Source organism: Hemicordylus capensis, chromosome 3 (assembly GCF_027244095.1).
Source record: "Hemicordylus capensis ecotype Gifberg chromosome 3, rHemCap1.1.pri, whole genome shotgun sequence".
NCBI lineage: Eukaryota > Metazoa > Chordata > Lepidosauria > Squamata > Cordylidae > Hemicordylus > Hemicordylus capensis.
In genome coordinates, this window is record NC_069659.1 from 140,464,463 (window position 1) to 140,486,656 (window position 22,194).

Below are 22,194 nucleotides of genomic sequence, written 5' to 3' on the forward strand. Positions count from 1 at the left end.
GATTGAAAGTCAATACATTAATGTACTTCTGCACCCATGGATTTAATTCCTCTCTTTTTGCTATTTCGTGAGCTGTGACCCCATTTTCCACCATAGCAATAATTACCTCTATATGCTAATTTCAGGGTTTTTGGGATCGCTGTGCACAGCCTTGTTTGTGTCATATGCAATACAAGGAAAACCGCTGGTACAATGGGGAAGAGAAATGATGAAGGTTGTCCCAATGGCAGAAGAATACTGCAAAAAGACCATTCGGCACATGGCAGGTGATATTCATTTGTTTGCTTATTGGTTTAACCTATTGATTTATTTCTCAGAATAAATTTATATCCTGCCTTTCCATCAGTGGCCCTTAAAGTAGTTTTACAATAGGAAATTTAAAAACAACCAGCGTAACGAGTGGAAAACAATGGAAAACAGCCTCTAGAGAAAATTTAAAACATTCAAGAGAAAAGGTACAGAACAGTGAATGCAATTAATTCCAGTCAAAAGCGCTTTTCAAAAACCATTACTTGCTGGAAAGGGCTTCGCTGGAGAAGGCATTCCACAGTCTAAGCACCACAGCTGGGGAGGCTGTCTTGTATACTACCTGCCAAATGTCAGACATTGGCACAATCAAGAGCACTTCAGCTGCTGAAAAGTGTGCTTGACTAGGCGCATATGGAAGATGGTGGTCCTTAAAATATCCTGGAGCCAAACTCAACATGCATAATAAATCATAATTTTGTAGTATATCATTTCTCCCATTAGTGCAGGGATTCTGAAAATTGTGCCCTCAGGTGTCGGACTACAACTCCCATGGAATGATGATGGATGATGGGAGTTGTAGTCATCAGAAGAGCATGTGCTCTCTAGAAGATCCCAGGTTCAATCCCTAGTAGTTTCAGGTAACTCTGCTTGAAATCATGATATGAAGAGCCAGTCAGGTTAGACAATACTCGGGTAGATGGCATAATGTCTTGGCTGGTCTAAGGCAGTGCACTGTGCATTACCAATCGGTTTCCAGGCAAAATGCCAAGTGCTGGTTATTACCTATAAAGTCCTTAATGGCTTGGGCCAAGGGTATTTAAGAGAATGCCTTCTTCTTTATGAACCCTGCCGCCTATTAAGATCTTCAGGGGAGTTTCATTGGAGAGCGCTGCCAGTTTGTCTGGTGAGACTCAAAAGAGAGCCTTCTCTGTAGTTGCCCCAGAGATGTGGAATGCACCATCCTGCTGAGATTAGAGCTGCTCCATCCCTGTTAGCTTTTAGGAAACAACTAAAGACACTTCTCTTCAGCCAAGCTTTTTGGCTATCTGGTAGTTTTTATGGGTATTTTAATTTGATTTTAAAATATGTTTTAATTGTTAAAATTTCCTGGTTTGTTTATTGCTATAAACTGCCTAGAGACTTCGGTAGTGGGCGATATACAAATACATCAAATAAATAATAAATTTCAAACTACATTATAAGAAGAAACATTCAAGGTTTATGCTGTAGGATTTTGACTTGGTTGTTTCATTTGTCTTCCTGTGACTTCAGATGTCTTTTTTTATCTGGAATTTAGAGTGTATTAGGAGCTCAGGGAACTGCACACTGTTCAACTTTCTTCTGTGACATAGCTGTGCACACCATTAATTAGTGCAGTGATGTGTGAACAAGTAACAGACTTCTGAAAGGCACTACGTCCTTTTATAGGAGTTCTTCAACTTTTAACGAAACCATTTTTTTTTAGACCAGACCAGGTGCAGGATTAATGTGTGTAAGTCTACCTTTGATAGACAGATGCTGTCACTCTATCAATGCAGCACCATCGCTGCGTAAAATATGTCAGCCAATTGAAGTATGAGCTTGTAACACTGTCACTGTGTACAGTGGTATTTTAGAAAAGGGAAAGGGTATTTTAAAAAAAAACCCTCTCCTAAACAAGATTGAATTCTTTTGCTTAAGGGAGCTATCCAGTTTAATAGTTTATTCTATATCTCTAAAGAAGCCTCATTATTTTGCACTTCTGTTCTATTAATCAGAAGTATACCAAATCCACTAAGAATCTGTCCTGCAATGCATATTCTCACTTTGCTGTTCTTAGGGGCAGCTTTACTGCAAATAAAGTGATTGCTTATGGCAGCACTTTGTAAAAGGCAGGATGCTTGCTGTATGCAACAGAAGACGATGCATAATGTTGCCAAGACACACTCGAGTGTTCTGCTCAGGAACAGCACAGTGGAAAGGGCCTGATGCCGGAAGGAAGCAAGGAAAGGCAAAGTGCATTTCTGGGTGGGCAAGCTATGTTCCACATGTTAGATTTCTGAAAAGAAATGGGGGCAGGTATGGGGGGGAACTACTTGTCTGAGGTGGCACTTGCCCTGCCTCTGGAGTCACCCTTGAGGAAGTGCTAGCCATCAGCCCTTACAAAGAGCAGGAAGAGAAAGAAAGCCATAGGCCCAAAGCCAAATGTGAAGAACAAGTAGGTAACAGCATGGTACCTGGGCAGCATGAAAGCGAGGGGGATAAGAGGGGAACCTCAGTAGTGGGCAGCTGAGCCACGTGCCTGTGAGGAAACAGGCTTTGAACTAAGGTTCGGGTGGGTAAATTTGGACTGAGTGGCAGATCAAGGATTTCCAGGATCTTATTGTGTCCTGAAATGAGGACTTGTGAGGCAAAGTGAGGTGAAACAGAGCAGAGCAGAGCAGGGTAGATGAAGTTGTAGCACCCTGGATAGCTCCCAGTGAACAACTTGGTCCCAAAAGCGCCAGAGGTAGAATGAGGTCTTAAATGCTGTTAAACTCACAGACTTCGTCTCTGTGCCTGGAGAGCAGAGAGATTGAAAGAGGTAGGCCTGGAGTCTAGTGCTTGCCCTCTATTCTGCTTTCCTCCACTCCTAGTCTGTTGTCAGTGCGGTTGTTTAGACTTGGAGGAATGTTGGGTACTTGGTGAGGAAGAGACTGATTCATTGGGAGGGCTTAGTTTCCAGGGAAGGTTCACGCTCCAGCCTGGTGTCAGAGCATGAGGTTGGGCAGGTCCTGTCCCCTTCAGTCAGGATCAGATTCTGCACTACTACCCGGGGCTGGGGTCATGATAGATCTGCTGTAAGAGAGAAAGTACCACTGCAGTATTTTACTTAGGGTGCCAAAAAACTTAATGCCAGCTTTGGCTGCTAAGCCTGTGCACAGCCCAAAATGTCAGATTCTGACATGTTATGACACAACAGGACAGTGACACTGTCAGGAGTTGTCATTTTGTAAGTCTCATGCTGTGTGCCTCATTAATCCAACATGTCCTTCAGACCTCTCTCCCCACACCTCGTTTACCCTCCTCCTCCTCACCTTTTACTGGGCAGGGGTAGGGAACCCACACTGCTTGATGGGGAGGGGGACCCACACTCCTTGATGCAGAGGGAGCAAATAAACCTCTTCCAATGCTTATGTTTAAAAGACATGCTTGTCATTATCTTAAACTTTTTTTCTAGGAGCCCTTAAGTGGGATTGGCAGTTTTTTTTCCCCCCTGACTGAAGCTACGGCTGAATCCTTGTGGTTTGTGGGGTTGTTTTGTTTGTTTTTTAAACTCTAGCCATGACTACAGCCCTAGAATAAACTACTAGTCCCAGATGCCCTTTCACCACTAAAGGACCTCTAGAAGAAAGTGAAAGTAAGGGGGGAGGGGCATGCCTTTTAAACACAGGGGTATGTGGCCAGAGGCTGCAGTTTTCCCCTATGAGCTTATTCCTGTTTTCAGAATCTGGTTAGGAAAAAATATTTAAAACAGGCTGCAGGGGGCATTTGCAGTGAAGAATAGAAAGATGGGGAAACCCTCTCACACCCACTGAATCTGCCCAGCAAGCATCACCATATTCTTCTAATATTCTTTCCCCTTTTAATGCCTAGTCCTGTCCCATGTAAAAATTGTGCCACTCTTACTATGCAATTATATAGTCAGAGGGTACATGATATAGTCTCCTGGTCTTTCCCAGTAATCTGCTTTCAAACAATACAGTGGATATGGCCAAAGGCAAATATCCCCATACTCCCCATGTCCAATGTGTCTGCATTTATGAAATTTCAAAGACTGGAGATTTGCCACATTGTTATATTGCCCACTGCAACTGTGTTCCAAATGTATTGTAACAATTTTAGCTTGTTGAAATTTTAGAACCATTTAAAAGAAGATATGTCACATTTTGTCTGATTTAGATACTTTTTTTACTCATAAAGTCTCACTGTTTGCCATGGCAGGCATTATTACAAATTCATTGAAAAATGCATGCCATTATGATTTGATTTTGAATACTGACTGACATCCTGACTATATACTGGCTGACATTGACTAAGGAAGTGTCAGTGCTACATCAGAAGTGGCAGAACTCCAGATGGTTAGGCGTCCTGACTTATCAAGCACTGGTGCTCACATGAGGAGGTGGGATTTCAATGACCTCCTTTCCCCCTAGAAGCACATTGCACTACACAAAAGTATGTCCCTGAGGGCTGGAAGCATTAGGAGTATTGCTGCTTCTCACATAGCTTAGTTAGGATGTCAAGCACTGCATTTTATGATTCTGAAGATTGTATTGCTGTATTTGTGTTTTACTTTACCTTTGTATTTGAACTTTTCATCCATGTATGAAAAGAACAAATACTTATGTTATATATTTGTGAATTTCACATACGTAACAATTCTATGCAAAAGTCTTTGGCCAAGCAGTAAAGTTTGATTGCATTACTTGCTGAAGCTAAGAAGTTCTATATCTAGCCAGTATCTGGATGGGTGGCTGGGAACTCCATGTATGCTGCCTTGGGCTAGGAACATAGGAAGCTGCCTTATACTGAATCAGACCATTGGTCCATCTAAATCAGTATTGTCTACACAGATTGGCAGCGGCTTTTCTAAGGTTGCAGGCAGGAGCTTTTCACAGCTATCTTTATTATGAAAGAAAGACATAACATAAGAATAAATGAATAAAAATAATATAACTGCTTCCATAGTTTGGCTTGTACAAACAACACAATAGGCCAACTTCCCATATTATGATTTTAAGTCAGGGAAGTACTCCCACATTTTCCTCCTTTGTCTGAAATTGTTAGGTGAGATGTTTATACATGTGCCTGTTTGTGAAAAGGTCATGGTTAATTACTCCTGGGTATTTGGCAATATAATATAATTTTAATATTACGGTCAATGACCAGTCAGCACACATAGCAAAATACGGATCAAAATAAAAATCAGCTTAAAATAAAACAAATTCAAAACAGTAAATCTAAATAACAGAGCATCAAGGGATATGAAAATCTCAGTCACCACTAATCAACTGCTCTCATCTCCCTGGATATTTGGCATAACTGTCTTTCTTGAAATTAGGACCTTCTCAAATTTTAATTACTGGTGTAACTTTTAGCCTCATTCTCATTGCTCTGAATCATCATGTGCTGATGACTTGCAAATTTCAAGAAAAAATAAAATTATTCTAATTAGTTTTATCAGGGGCAAAGCATTATCAAACATTATTTTGTTCCTCTTTTGCCTTTATTATTTTCTGCAGTGAATGTAAATGATACAATAATAATAAATATTACCTTGATATTGTGTGTACTGATAAGATGACCTTTCTGTAAACTAGAATGTTTGTTGGAGCATGCCCTGTTCTGTTCTTAAAAGTTATTCAAATGCCATCAAAGAACTTTTTCAGATTTAAAGGAACCATAACTAGTTTATTTTTGCATCCAGAATATCAGGAGCACTGGTTTTACTTTGAAGCAAAATGGCAGTTTTATTTGGAGGAGAGAGAAATTAATGAAGAAAATCAGAATAAAGCTCAATTTCCTGACAATTTTGATGCAGAGGAAAGAGAAAAGGTAAATCTTTACAAAAAACTTCTGAAGAATTTGGGGAAAATGTTTCCTGTGGGTTGTCTGTCTAAAAGTGGTCCAGTGAAGTTGTGGAGCTATGAAATTCCATAAGAGTGTTTCTAGTATGTGTGTGTGTGTGTGTGTGTTGTGTGTGTGTTTTTAATTAACTGACATCCAAGTTTAAATATACAGCTTTTATAGATTTTTGTTCCTAATTTTATTTAATACATTTTTATTAACATTACAGGCAGCTAGCATAAATTACCAGCAGAAACAGTGGGCTGAGTGGTCTAAATGGTCTCTGGGTCAGATAGGACAAGTCAAACTCACTCAGTGCTGGAGTGAGTTGCATGGTAAACCTTGCTTGAGCCGTATTCTGGAGCTGTCAGGACTTGCCAGGTGTTGGTATTCCTAGTGGGAACAAGATAAGATCCCACAAGGTCAGGTCCTCCCAGGTGGGGCCCAGAGGCAGCAAACAGTATAGTCTAAGGCAGGGATTCTCAGCGTTGGGTCCCCAGACTTCAACTCCCATAATCCTCAGCCCCAGTGGCCTTTGGTTGGGGATTATGGGAGCTGAAGTCCAATAATATTTGGGGACCCAACGTTGAGAATCCCTGGTCTAAGGCAATCCAAAGTTCACTAGCCAGAGGTGGCAGCTGATAGAGAAAAAGCAACATAGTTCAAAAGAAGCCAATGGTCAAGTTTCAAGGTCAGAGTTTGGGGAAGGGTGGAGAGCAGGTGCTTGGATTGGCAGGATCATTCAGTATTGAGACTGAAGAGCAGGCCTCAGGGCTTTATAGGACTAAATGGAGCAGCATCTGGATCCTTGGGTACTGAGTCAAGGGGGTGAGACTTCTAATACTGCCTACATGGTCCCTCTGGTGACATAGTTCAGCCTGCAGCTCCTCCAGCAGATGTATCATCTCCTGTTTTACAGCACCTTACAAGAGCTCCACATTTCTCTAAACTATATGCTACATTCCTTCCATGTTCTTAACTGAGGACTGTTTCAAAAGCTGTGACCATCACCCTGCAATGTGACATAAACTCCATGTGTCCCCTGTGACATTTGAAAGCTATTCATTAACTGACTTGCCTGGGTTGCATGGATATTTTTCATTTTAGTGCTAACCTCTGTGCTCCTGTTTTTGAGAAAGTGTGGCACTGGGTGGAGATCCTCCTAAGACTGGGCTGATCTGCCATCACATGCAAGCCTCTTCCTCATCAGTATTCCACAGTGGGTTATAAAGTGCATGCTCAATTTATTACTCACTCAGTGTAATAAATGACCCACTCAGTGACCCACTCAGAATAGACTGCACTCAACAATTAAACAAAAAATCTAAATAATATGCAAATCCTTATTTTGCACAATGCATAATTACCTGCTTCAGAAGTAATGTTAAACCATGATTTCACATTATGAGAATGTCCTGCAGTATACCACAGACTTCCATGCTTCTGTCTCCCCTATCATTCTTCATGCACAATTATAAGTATCCATTTGCACTTTGTATGTGCCACAGTTTCCTGTTTCATCCAAATACAGGAAACTGTGGCTTGTACAAACAATAGTTAGACCAGGAAGGGGAGGGATCCAAGCCCAAGGCTTGTGGACTCATATCTGAATGAGACACATACCAATATCTATCAGTCTATCTCTCTATATACATTTTAATATGTCATTAAGACAATCAAAGCTATTACAAAAACTATTATGGAGAATTCCAAGCTACAAAATCATTCAAAACAGATGCTACTGAGTGTGTCATGAATTCTGGTCCCTTCCCATAGATATAGCTATTAGTAAGTATTGTATTTGCTCATTGTTCAGTTTCTTTGCTTGCTTGGGTGAACAAGTTGCAATGAGTTTCCCCAGCTCCTACTCATGTGTTCTCTGCTTTGTTTTTCATGCTGTGAAGACTACTGCTTTTAAAAAAGGTTTGCCAATTGTGGCATATCATATGCACCTCATTTCTGTGCTTTGTGTAATGCAATACCTGTGTAGAAATGGTTGCACATACAAAAGAATCTATCAGACCATCACAAATGGGAGTCCAGGTTAAAGTCCAACCTTCTGTCTACTGGATCACTCTCTCTCTCTTTCTTTATTTCTCCACCTCTTTACAGAAAGTGTTCAGCGGTCAGTGAATGAAATAAAAAGGTTTGCCAAGAACAAGAAAAACGGTAACATGGCTGAGGAAGCAACCTTATCAGTTTATACATTTTTAGAAAGACCAATGAAAATGCCACAAAGTAGTGGACAACCTTTTAAGGTCTTCAGATTTCTTCAGGCTGGATGGGATATTAAGCAAAACAATCAGGTGTGAGTGACAGAGATATACAAAGACAAGAATGATGAAAAAGCCTCCAAGGTCTACACCTTGTAATTAGCAATCGATGGGGTGTGCAGGTTTTATGATGATTAGATTAGATTAGCCTCTGCCAAGATATGAGACAGATTTCACTTTGCTATTTCTTGTGTTGACTTTTTAATTTCTATTTCTTATTATAGATATTCATATAAAAACAAACAATTACTTCACACATACACACAGAGCAATTTGGGCAACATGAAGATTTTGATATATATATATTGATATTATATCTCATCTTCCAATAATCAACAAAAGGGTGCTATTTTCTATAAATTATGAGTTTGGTTTCTGTCCTCTCTAATTCTATGTTGCTTAATTTTATTGATTGTGGATAAACCTTATCCAGTCTTTATTAGTAGGTGCATTCTCTCCGTTTTAAAATGATGATCATTTTAGCTGCTGCTAATAAGTTAAAAATAAGAAGTATATATATTTTTGTATATTTAGATGGATATATTCATGTAGCATTTGTTTAGGATCAAGAATGATGTCATAGTTCATCATTCTCTTTACATTTTCCTAATTAGACCCCTAAGCTGTTTGAATAATAGATTCTCCACATGTGAAGATAGCTGGTTGGTACTAGGCTATATCTCCAAACAAAATTATTTGTTTTGGTGGTTATATTTAAATTCTTCAGGATCATATACCAACAGTTGATCATCGATTAGTTGATCATTAGTTGATCATATACCAACTAATATTTCATAATAATTTTATTTTGAGTCACAGAAATGACATTTGCTGTCTCACCTGTAAAGATTTCCTTCCATTCTTGCTTTTTAATTGTTATTTTAACATCTTTCCCCATTGATTTATGAAGTGATAGTCTTTGTGCAAATCTTTAAAAATAGCTAATAAATGTTAGAACTTACTCCTTTTGTGTATGAACAACTTAAAATCAGTTTTTGAAACTCTTCACGTTGAGTCCCAAGAATGCCTTAGTATTCCTTGCTATAATGGACCATCACATTTACTCTGTGTGTGTGTGTGATTTGTACTACATTTAGGCATCCAAGAGAAGGAAAAATGGAAGATTATCTTTGACCACCTAAAGATGGGACTTAACTTTTTGAAAGTGGGGGTGATTACATGGCCTCCAACTACTAGTTATATTACCCCATTTTAGGTGGTGTACTAGGTACTCAGTCAATAGAAGAAACTGCTATACTTTTGAAATTAGTCACATGACACGAGCAGCCTGGGGTAACCCAGGCAGTGCATGTTGTCTGGAGCACTGGGAGTCCTCCAGTCCCAGCTGCTCCAGACCTCAGTAGCCCAACTTCTTGTCAGTAGCCCAGGTCTTTACCGAGGTAGAACAAACCTACCATTCATTCTACCTCGGTAGGCGATGGTGTGAACAATCACACTGGATAGCTGGGCTCCATGCCAGCTTGCTACCATTTTAGGCAGTGAGCCTGTGGGGCAGGAGTGACCGAACAATGTGGAGAGGTTCTAAATACTGAGTGCAGCCACTCTGCTGCTTGCGTGCTGCATTCTGGGTCCCTGGAGGACCCAGTGTGAGCTTTCCCCCTCTCGCCAGTACTCTCCTGCTTGGTGCCCAACGTTCATGTGGGCTCATGAGCAGCGGAGTTTTGAAAAATCAGGTAGAAGTCTGCCTCTCCACATGCCGTCCTGACACCTAAGTAAGTGAGTCATGTGCACAACATTACTATATTTCTAAAAAGAGGGGTACAAATGTTTTTGTTTTTATCTAAGAAGTCCCTCAGTGCAAAGTGAAATCTGTGTTGCACCTAGCAGCAGCTAATATAATTCAGCTCTGCATGAAACCTGCTGCACCCTGTCTTAAGACCATGACAAACTGCAGAGTTTGGGGCTTTCCCATCATGATTACCTTCTTCTCTCCTCCTGTTAATTGTGTTGGTTAACCTTCAGCCTGAATAAGAGTTCTGAAGAACTTTCAATCTTGTTCACTACTTTGTACATTTTAGTTGATTCTAATGAAGGGATTTTGCTACTTTGGCATCTAATGGACCAACATGGCTACCTTTTGATTTTTGCATATTTTAATAGAGATTAATTACAAAGGTTGCCAGCAGTTAAATGTTGCATAATCATGCAAATCATGGCATAGTTATGATCCCAGAGAACTGATGGAGACAAATAGAATCCCCATTTGATTAGAGACCCAAGGAAGATGAGCTGCTTCAAAACCTGCTTTTGCTTGTCCCCGCAAAGCCAAGAAAGAATAGGCAATATCCAGACTAAGTTTGTCATGACTAAGTTCTAGTGAAATTAATGGGAAAAGTAGTCATGACTAATTTGTCTAATTGATTTCAATGGTGTTTTGACGAACTAGTCTAGATGTTGCCCAGTGTATCCACCTTGTTCCAGGTTATGCCACTTTCCAATACTGAATAAAATCAGGGCAAGGCAAGGGTTAACTGCATACTTTTTTTAAAAAAGTGAGCAGATGTATCACAAGCCACATTTTTCAAAGTAAGGACTACATTAAAAAACAAACAAACAAACACATAAGCACAAACTGCGGTTCATCTCAGGCTTCAGGCCTGGTTCTGGATCAAGCTGTTCAATGGAAACCGAATGAAAAATTTGCAATAGACAGTTTTATTTTTGCATGTTCTGGTTTTCGATCACGTTTTCATAACCAAGTCTATTAATTATCCATCCAGACTTATAGGAGATGGAGCTCTGAAGGTCGTGGTGGAAGGAGAGGTCATGATGCTCCCATGATTGCATATGATGCTCTCTTAGGATGTGGTGGTGACTGGACAGAGCTCTGCAACCGAGCAATGTTCCATGGTGGTGAGTAACCTGGTAATTCTTCTGTATTATACAGAATTTCAGTTATTGTGGCTAAACTAAATGTCTATACCTACAGAAAGTATACTGCATATACAGAACATTTGTCTTTCTGATTTCATTAACCTATATCATCGTTATGATCATATCTTATAAACCATTTTTACCTTAAGCACTTAGTGCAATTCCAAATCAGTTATTAATGACATTGTGCAATATACCAGAGGTATATTGGGAAATGTTTGTTGATTTCTGTCTGCTGTGGTGCCATTAAGAAGCACAGAGCCTCTGGACAGCATCCAAACTGTTGGGAATTCTCCCTGGTAGGAGAAACCCCTTTTCATTATAGCGGAGTGCACAGAAGCACAACACAGCGGAATTTAGTTAGGCATGCGTGTATGCTGAGAGTAAAGTAAATTGGAGCCAGTTCATAGTTTCAAATCAAGATATATGGTATTTAATAGAGAACTCCATTCTAGACAGGAAAGTGAGGAGTTAGGATCTCTAATCTATCTATCTAGCTGGATGCAGATGGATTCTGCATCTCTGCACACATGGTGCAGGGGAGAGGAGCTTGCACGTTGCAAGGCAGAAGGAACAGGAAGAGAAGGGAGGAAGTGACAAGGCAGGCAGGCAGGAAGTGTCCCTAAGAGTAGCAATCTACATTCCAAAGGGATAGTGTCAGAGCAGTAGAGAAGGGATGACCAATGTCTTGACCCTCTAGCCCTTTGACTCACTAGTCTGTCCTCCACTGTGAGGTATATTGGGAAATGTTTGTTGATTTCTGTCTGCTGTGGTGCCATTAAGAAGCACAGAGCCTCTGGATAGCATCCAGACCTGTAGCAGAGCACTGTGCCATCAGCAGAAGCTCCTTGTATGAACAGAAGAATTGTTGTACTGAGACAAGTAATTTTTGTGTAACCATCCACTACTTACCCCTGGGTTGTAATTGGTCTCCAGAGACCAATACAGAAATAAATTAGAGGCAATTAAAAGAAATAATATATTGTTTATAAAGCATAGTTTATAAAGCAATTAGAACAAATTATTCACATCTATTTGAATAATTAAGGCATTTGTCCTTTAAATCATTTGCTTCTTAAAAAAAAAAATCTCGGATGCTGTTCTTGTTTTGTACACTGCCCTGAGTCTGTGGATTGGGCGGTATATTAAATCTTTCAATCAATCAATCGATTTATTCACTGCGCGCATGCATACGCACACACACACACTGAACCTTAATTCCCTTAGAAGGTTTTTGCTCACAAGGATGAAAGCAAATCATTTCCAAAGAAGGAGGCCCATGATGGTTTGCATTCCACAAGATGGATAATGAAGCAGATCCCAGGCTTGTCTGCAGTTTCAGGCCTCGGTTTACAAGTCCCAGTTGCTGGATAGTAGAAAGCTGCTGCTCGCCTCTCCTTCCAGTCTTGTAGTCTCTGTCCCTTTCAGATCTTCCTGACTCAAACACTCCATATACTACTCTTCTTGAGAAAAATAGAATCTTCTATTTTCTCCCTCCAAGTCTCTCCTCAGAATCCCTGTCCTTCAGTCTCTCTACTACAGCAACCCTAGGGCCAAAATTAAGAGCGCTCCACCACCACCACTCCCGCCTCAGATTTGCTCAAACAGAAATCATCTTTTCATTGGAAGAGTTTGCACCAACAGAACACTGCTTCGCTAATTGTCTGGATGCTATCTCTGTCTGTTCAGAAAGTAGCAGTCTTAATATCACTGGGAAGAAAAGCCATAGCAGCTATGGAAAATTTGTTATTCATAACAAATCATATGGTTTATGTCTATAATCAGGAGCTAGTTTTACAGGAGGGGTACTTTTAAGGAGGAGATGGTAAGCAAAATGGATGGCCAACAAGTTCTATTGCCATAAACACCACCCTCTCCCATACTTCTCCTGGCTGTGGATGATCAACTAAGAATCTAACTAACTAGCTTAACCCACGCAGAGCATCTGCATGCTAGTACTTGATTGCTCCCCTCACCCCCTTCCACAGCCCCCTCACCTCAGCGTTCTTTCCACCCTCACCTGAGCTGTGCTCCTGCGCTTCCTCCATCCTGTTGCTCCATCCCCCTCACCCCTCTTGAGCACAGCATTGGCCAAACTGCAGCCCCCTAATCCCAGAGACCTCCCCACCTTCACCTGAGCCCCGCTCCTGCTCCTCCCCGCAGAAGTAGCAGCAGCAGTTGACTGGGCCCTTCCTCACTGCTGCCTCCATGGCTGTCCGTTCCCCTCAGAGTGCTGACCGGCTCGGGCCCATCTCTCGCCTGCCTGCCTCTTTCCGCCAATGTCCTCTGTAGCTTTGAGCAGCGGTGACGGTTGACTGGGCCCTTCTTTGCTGCCGCCATAATCACTTCTTCCCCTCAGGCTGCTGACAGGCCCAGGCCTGTCCCTTCCCTCCCTTCTTTCTCTCTTCTCATCCTCTATTTCTCTCTCTTTCCTCTGCTTGCTCTTCCCCTCTGTCTTTCTTCCCCTCCCCCGCTCTCCCTTCCTGAGTTAACAGATCTTGCTTCCTCGTCTAATTCGCTTAGTGGCATCCTCCTTCTCCTGCTCTCTTTCCAGACCCCTCTCTTTCTTGCTCTCTTTCCAGACCCCTGCCCACTATTCTTTTTAGCCTACTTTCCATTAGGCTTATGAGATCGTTGGTTTTCTCTCTGTGTGTCCATGTGTATGTCCATGTGTCCCGTCCCCCCCATTTCAACTTCGCAACACCAGGACCAATATCAACAAAATTGGGTGCAGTTGTAGGAACACATAGGGACACCTCAGCGGTGTAGTTTGTGATAATGTCATCCACCCCAATCCAAGATGGCAGATGCGTGAACTTTTGAGGCACAAGTGGGTTAACTTGTGAACCGCCCAGCTGATTTGAAACAAATTTGCTACAGCTGTAGGGACACATAGGGATGCCCAAATGGCATGGTGTGTGATTATGTCATCCACTCAGATTCAAAATAGCGGCCACATGAACATCTGAGGTGCAAGTGGCCTAATTTGTAAACTGCCTAACCCATTTAAACCAAATTGGGTACAGTTGCAGTGAGTGACACTCAGGGACACCTCAATGGCATAGTTTGTGATGATGTCATCCACACCAATTCAAGATGGCAGATGTGTGAACTTTTGAGGTGCAAATGGGCTAACTTGTAAACTACTTAAACCCAAAATTGCTGCAGCTGTAGAGTCACATACGGACACTTCAATGGCGTAGTTTGTGATGACCATAATCCCAATCCAAGGTTATTATTTGTTTGTTTGTTTGTTTGTTTATACAGTCAGGTGGGTATTATTGACTGGTTTGTTTTATCCAGACATCGAGTCCTTCCCAAGGACCTGGGATGGCTGAATTTTATTATCAATGTTGTTGCTGTTATTATAGGTATCGTCACAGAATATAGGTTGTTCCCAGTAAAGTTGCTTTTTGTAATTGGCCAATGGTGATTTCTGTGGCCCCTATGGTGTTGAGGTGCTCTTCAAGTTGTTTTGGAATTGCACCTAGGGCGCCAGTTACCACTGGGATTATTTTGGTCTTCTTCTGCCACAGCCTTTCAATTTCAATTGGTAGATCTTTGTATTTGGTTATTTTTTCTATTTCTTTTTCTTCTATTCTGCTATCCCCTGGTATTGCTATGTCGATTATTTTGACTTGTTTTTCTTTCTTCTCGACTACAGTGATATCTGGTGTATTGTGTGGCAGATGTTTGTCTGTTTGTAGTCAGAAGTCCCATAATATTTTTTGCATCTTCATTTTCTACCACTTTTTCAATTTTATGGTCCCACGTTTTTTGCAGATATTCCAATGTATCATCCCTGCTACCTTGTCATGCCTTTGTTTGTAGTCAGTCTGTGCGATCTTTTTACAACAGCTCATTAGGTGGTCCACTCTTTCATCTGCTTCTTTACATAGGCGGCACTTGCTGTTTGTTGTTGACTTTTCTACTTTTGCTCTTATTGCATTTGTTCTTAGTGCCTGTTCTTGTGCAGCCAGTATTAAACCCTCTGTTTCTTTCTTCAAGTTGCCATTCTTAAGCCATTGCCAGGTCTTGGTGATGTCTGATTTTCCACTTATATTGTGCAAATATTGACCATGCAGGGGCTTATTTTTCCATTTTTCTGCTCGGTTCTTGACTTGTTCTTTCTTGTAGGCCTGCTTTCTTTCATTGGTGTTGAATAGTTTCTTGTTATTGACCATTTGAAGTGCATCTCCTTCACTGTCCTTGATATAAGTTTCAGACCTTTCTGCTGGACAACAGAATGCCATATTCTCCAGATAGGCGGGTTGTAATATAAACTGTCGTTTCATTGCAGGTATTTTGAGGGAACTGTACATAAGGCTAAAGAAAGCATTCAAGTTGCTCTGATGATGCAAGTACTGAAAGTTGTGAAATGTTAATTAGTAGATTTTTAAACAAATCATATGAGTTACACCAGTGGTCCTCACTATTATTCAAGTTGGGGCCACTTTCCCCAAAAATGTTCAGTGTGGCAGCCATATCCCCCCTGCACTGACCTCTATGCAGTGCCGATCTTTCCCCAGTGCTGGCAAGCCCTAGTGCCATCATGGCAGTTGTGCACAAAGCACCAAGTGTAGTCCCTATAGGAAAGTGCTGGGAAGAACTAGTTCCTAAAGCTCTGTGAACCCCTGCCAAGATGGCAGTGGGGCTCTGCTTCCCTTAAAAGAGTCCCATGGCTGTCACTCTGAACATTGGCAGTGGGCAAAGTGCAGCACTGGGAACGTGCATGGTGCTAAGGGGCGTTGTAGAGTAATGGGCTTCAGCCAAAGTTTTGCACAGCCTTAATAAACAATTAGTCAGGAAGCCATACTTCAGGTCAATGGGAGCTGCTGCTGGTTCCCAGGCGTTGAAATGAAGAACACTGAGTTACGCAGTTGAAAAACTAGCCTGGAGCATTAAAGCAGTGGGTCAGGCAGGGTGAGCTTTCTTGCTTCTCAGATGTTGAATAGAGCTTTGTCTGTGACTGAAGAGTAGAGGTTCTATTTAGATAGCCAATGAAAACTTTAGTACTATGTTCCAACAGTGTCTTTGGGGCACAACAGAAATTCAAGCGGAAATGCCTACAACCATCACTACCTAGGTGTTCTAAAATTAATCCTTTTTTTCCTGGAACCAACATCCTTTGCCCACTTGCTTTTTTGGAACATCCAGCTGATGTCAGTTCTAGATCTTTCCTTTCCAGTGTTTTTTTGCATTCACCTCCTGCATTTTTTTCTGACTTGGGGCCATTTTAATAGTGCTATTACAGTATTTTAGAATGAAAATTAAAAAAGAGAGGAAATCAGGAATTCTCCCCTCACTCACCCATGACAAACTTGGGGACCAGAATTTATGTTTATTTTATTTATTGTTAAATTTATATACCACCTTTCATTAAAACAATCACAAGGTGGTTCACATAGAAAAAAATTAAAACAAGACAATAAAAATTACACAATTAAAATATTATGCTAAAATATAAAAAAAAACAGATCAAGGGACAATTACTCACTAATCCCCCATCAGAATCAACAGGATGCATAAAGCAGTCTGAACCTGGAAGCAATAAACTTTATTTGAGATTTTGGAATCTGGTTATTGTTGTTAATTTAGTGTTATATTAAGTGCTGTGCTGAACCTCTCTTTCAGTTGTGCTTCCAGCTAACTGCAGAAAGCAAAAGCAATACCCCAGCAGCAATAATGGGCTCTAGAGTGGGAACATCTCCTGTTTCTTATGAATATAGAGTGTTTTACTGGACAAATGAAATGCAATCTAATGAAACTGGGTGTGCATTTGTGCTTGATTTTACAGGTGAGAGTGCAGCCACTGGAACGATTGCTGGTTGCTTGTATGGATTGCTTTATGGCTTCAACAAGGTTCCTAAAGGCTTGTATCAGGATTTTGAACAAAGGGAGAGGCTAGAATACCTGGGAGACAATATTTTCCGACTATCTTCAGAGGAAAAGTAAAAATGCATTGTCATTTTATTTTATTTTTAAAATAATTTCATTATAACTTGTAGCTAAGTGTTTTAAACCCCAATGCTAAATTGCAAGAATTCAGCAAAGGAGTTAAGTGTTAAAAGTTAAGTCCTACAGTGTTTAAGATCATGGAATTAGGTGGCCATCTTTGACTCATGTACTCCTAAATAATCCCACTTAAATTAATGAGGTTTCAAGTAGCCAACAGCAACTTCACACATTTAGGGGTAGATCTAAAATGTAATGTGTAAAAAAAGCAAAACAAGTGTTTGGAAACATTTGTATCATACAGGAACATTAATTAGAAACCAGGATTGATAATAGGTTCCAATTATACTACCACAGGGATGGGATGAGTATCAGGTACACACATGGTTGTAAACCTGGATTGGCTGCCATGTAATGTGTGGAAAGGCCCTACCTATAACAGTATTGTTGCAGGGAGAGTTTAAATGCCTATCTGGGTGTAAAATAGCAGCATTAATTATTTGGATTAAGAGTATTTTAACACTGGCTGACATACTGACTAACGTAGTGGGCCTGCTTTGAGGACTGTGGGGGCACGATGAGCAATTTCGCACGATGGGCCCCCACACAACTCCCACCGTGTCCCCTCAGAGATGTGTTTCTAATCTTAGAGAATTCCTCCAGAGCACAGGGAGCACTTGGAACCCGACTAGCTCTTTGCAGTGGGCATGGGAGAGTTGTGCGAGGGCTCCTGTTATGCCCCCCCCAGTCCTTTAAGTGTGCACGTCAGGCACTGTCAGCATTTAATATTTTTAGAATGCATTTATATTAATCCTGCTACTTTAAGCAAGAATATCCTTTGGTATTCTCTTTAATGGGGGGTGAGAACCTTCAAAAACCCTGTTTGTTATGAAATTCTGTCTATAATGTCACCCCCTGACACCAATAATTTACATGCAGAACTAATCCTGTTTGGGGACCTGTTAAAGGAAAATGGATTTTTTTCTCTCTTCTAAGATTGTGTTCCTGAGATTCTATTTTTTCTGCATTTTTCAATGCACTCTTTCTGCTTCTTCTGCAACTCCTTAATCTTAACTTACTTGTGACCCTGCCTTACTCACAGATCCATTTAATGTACAGTCTGTGTCAAAGTTCCATAACTATTCCAAATGATTCTAAAGAGGGAAGCCAACTAATCATCCAAGGTATGGTAGAACACAGATACAAAGATTTGCAAACAGATGTAGAAAAATACAAATCTAAAAATATTCCTAATTTAAACTTCCTATATATTTTTGTTGGTTTTTCAAATCCTAGACAAACTTTTTAATGACTTGGGTGGCTAAAATACTTGTAAATAAATCAATCTTATGCCTCTTCATAAGCATCATTCTTTATTTTCACACTGTGCTTATTGCATGTTATTGTGTCATTGCTGAACTTCTTGCTTGTAGTTGTCATCAGAGCTTGATGATGGAAACCAAGTAGATGCAAGGGGTAATGGAATCCACAAGCCCCCACTCTTGACTTCCCAAGTTTAGCCAAATCAGGATTCTCCATAGTCTTGTAAGAACGATGACTGACATTCTCTGCAGGGCAACGTGGTCTGATCACTACTACCACCTGTGCCCTGTGTGTGTCTAAAATACTACCTGTGGTGCTGCAGAACAGCCCTGTTCCACTGCAATTTAAAATTGTGCAGTCACAGTTAGGTGATATGGCACCTGTTGGAAATAGTCGGCGTCATGCCACCAAGTGCCATGGGTGGTGTTTGAGACAGACACAGGGGCACAGCTGGTGCTGGATGGATCACCTGTGTTACTGTGTGGTAGGTCAGACCCCTATCTCCTTCCCCTTGCTAGGCTCCGTGTGCTCTGATGCACACAGACATAAAGGGAAGGGAAGAAACACGGTAGTCTTGGGGCACTGCCTAGAGTGGCCTGGCCTTTGCTTTCTGTCTTCCTTAGGGTCCAAGCATTCCAAGCCCAGCACTGATGTGGAAACTGATTGAGGAAGCACAAGTGGCTCTGTACATGGCATACATGGAGGCACCTTTATCCCTCCTCCCACCCCACCCTAATTCTTCATTGCTCTCACCACCTTCACTTCTGCTTGCAAATTGCAATATTAAGGGTTTTAAAAGTCTTTTTTCTTTCTTTTTGTAAATATAATAATATATTATACTGCTGACCTCTCACCCCCAACCTTTCCTCCTCACTTCATTTAAATACACACTTGGAGCTAAATGACCCATTATAGTAAGCATGTAAATCAACTCAATTTTTTTAAAAAAATTTTGAACAGCAGCTGTGAGAATCAGGACTGGGAATGGATCATGGTACAGAAGGCGAGGATATTTAGCCCTTTCACACCATGTCAGGGTCTTAACAAAAAACATACCCCTTCCAGGAGAGTCCTGGAAGGGAACTTTCCTATTCCATTGGCTCCTTCCTCAGTTCCTCTTATAAGGGGGCCTCCAGTTTTCTCCTACCGTTGCTGGAGAAAAGGGTTACAAATATCACTTGATCACAGTGATCACACTGGATCACTACTTTTTAGAGTTTAAAAAAGGTTAATTGTGATGGCCTTACTGACCACAAGATGTTCCTTCTCTGCTGGTTTCTACTGCCATGAAGGTCTCATTCATCCAACTGATTCCCACACTGCATTACTTACTAAGCCCTGAATTATTCCTGAAAACAATTCTCATTGATGCTCAAGGAAATGTTCTGTGGAAATACCACACACACAATTTTATTCTCCCTAAAACCATGAATGTGGCACTTGGTGTCTATGTTACCTTATTGACATGGTAGCCACTTAGGCAGGTTTCCTTCCCATGGTGCTCTTGGACCTCAGGATCACATGGGAACTAAGGGCTACAGCCAAGACTATTGTTCAAAAGAGTACTTTCCTTCCCAGAAGCTGGTGCAGTGCTAATTTGGAAAATGACACAGCGGCATCCTCTCTGCTCTACCCACACGACCTTGTTACCACATGACTGCCTATCTTACCATACAAGCACAGAAAGGAACTCCCGATAGTGCATTACCCTACTGAGGTAATGCAGAAAGGGACCCTGTGAAATCTGGCCCTGATTTATGAGTTCTTGGAACAAAAGCCAAACCTTCTGCTGCAGACAGTAGCAGAAAATAACATTAGGCACAAGGCTCACAGCACTGATTTCCTGAATGTGTTGTTTGTGTGTGGGATGTAATGTTTCAATTGGCCAGAGAAATAGACAAGAGGAGGAATGGGGGAATAGATATTCTCCCTACATTCCTTTAAGTAGGTCTCAAAATGCTTCACAGTTCTTGTTTGACCTGAAATATTGGCATTTCCTACCCATTAGAAGGTTTCTGCATTTCTAGGGCACTTCTTAAAATCATCTGGAACATTTAATCTTCTTCTTTGAATTCATGCTTGTGTAATGAGAAGAGAACTCAATGACGGCATGGCTTTGAGATTAATATAACTGTAGTAACTGTAATATCAGTTACAATAAATGGAATCCTCAAAACAGTGACTTCATCCATTCTTCCATGTATGCATCATAGCACAGCTTCAGACAAGTGGCGCTTTTTATGAAAGTGTTAACACATATGCCCTACAAATGAGATCTAGTTACTCATCGTTATATGCTGGTGCAAATTGTCTGTTGTATTCAGTGTGGGTCAATTGTCTCCCCACGCTGCCCTTTATTGTCACTGGGTTTGTTTGTTTTTAACTGTTGTAAAGGTCATGATAAATGGAGCAACTGCTTCATTCCAATGTCATTTTATTAAATGTTTAGCTGTGATAAGCAGTGAGAACTAGATTCTGCCATCTTTATTTACAGGCACAGAGTGCCATTTATAGAGAGCAGGGGACACTCTATCATGTTACTGTTCTCCAGGAGTCCCTATACTTTTTCTATAATGTGATATTAAAAAATAGTCACAAAAATTCTCTTATAAACAAGCACTGTTTGTTTGCAGTTTGCCTTTGTATATATCCAAGAAACCGACCTCTGACCTTTGCATGGAATCCGGTCTTCCTGTACTGTGCCCTTCCTGACTGTGTGCCCTTCCCTCCCTCAAACCTGAAATGGCACCAGTTCACAGGAGATGGTCACAAAGAGCCATTTCATCACAAAAGAGCACCTCAGTCATCCTGTTGGTATCAGTCTAACTTAGTTGATGTACTGAGCAGACAGCTGATGTATTTACAGTGATCCAGATGGCAGAATTTATCTGACTCTAACAGTTTTGTGTTGATCCTTGAAATCAACAGAGCACTTTCGTTATATATTCTTGGCACTTTATTGCTATGCTGTAGGGATGAAATCCTGAGCGACTGCAGTCAAAAGTTACATTTATTTTTGTAGTCATCAGAGCCAGAATTTCATCTCAAGATGATTTGTTGTCCTGCTTCTGCTCATATATGAAGAGGTATAAAAACCTAATACTGTCCCAGTATGCAAGTTGACTCCTATTCACATAATACTTTATTACTCCATGAATTAACATCCCAAGTTTTTATGGTGCTAGAAAGCTGAAACCTTTACTGTGTTTTCCTCCTTCAGGCTATTGTCTACTGATGTTGACTTCACTCTGTGGCTTTCACACTGAGTTCATTATTTTATTTAGTAACTGATCCTCACCAGTTAAAGCATTTTCTAAATCCTCAGCTGCCTGTAGGCCTAATTCGTCAAACTGAAGTATACTTATAGCCATGCCAGACCTCCAACTTAACTTTAATAACGGAAAGGAGAGAAGGGTCAATTGATATTGTTATGGATATCATTACATCAAATGCTTTTATCTCTGGATTTTGTTGTCTCATTGGGATTATCTTTTTAAGAGAACATTTCCCTCATTTTGCTGGCAGGAAATCAAATTAGATTTTAACTTAGCACTGGATGGTTATATTACACTGGAAGAAAAGAATACATATACCTGGTCTGATTGTGTTGCAGCCTTTCAAACCTTACTAGTTCTTCATCAAACATAGGTAACAAGAGCAAAAAATAAAATAGGATCCAAACCCAAACAATAATGGCTGATGTGATGCACAGTGTTCTTACACTGGAATGCTGTGCATTATGTTGGCCACTACAACAAGTTCTGCACATGCAAAGGGGACTTTGGACTGGTGTTCCTCAAACAGTATTCCTATGTGCTGAAGAGGAACTAAGTGAATTGCAAAAACAGTTTGTGATATGGCATGGGAGTGTTGAAAGAGAAAAAAGTAAAATTCCTCTGTACATACAAAC

General features: G+C 40.8%; 1 protein-coding gene across 4 annotated transcripts in view; it reads left to right on the top strand.

Annotated features, from left to right (window-relative positions):
• The window catches only part of ADPRHL1 (ADP-ribosylhydrolase like 1), a 71,411-nt gene that overhangs the window by 25,000 nt on the left and 24,217 nt on the right, over positions 1 to 22,194 (top strand). For 2 of the 4 annotated variants that reach the window (XM_053308180.1, XM_053308182.1), the window contains exons 4-7: positions 126 to 266; positions 5,699 to 5,826; positions 10,853 to 10,985; positions 16,804 to 16,957. In XM_053308180.1, coding sequence (XP_053164155.1) covers positions 126 to 266; positions 5,699 to 5,826; positions 10,853 to 10,985; positions 16,804 to 16,957 — 556 coding nt within the window. Of the gene's footprint in view, positions 1 to 125; positions 267 to 5,698; positions 5,827 to 10,852; positions 10,986 to 16,803; positions 18,318 to 18,907; positions 20,756 to 22,194 lie in introns of those variants that run through there. The other 2 variants (XM_053308181.1, XM_053308183.1) reach the window with 2 other exon arrangements.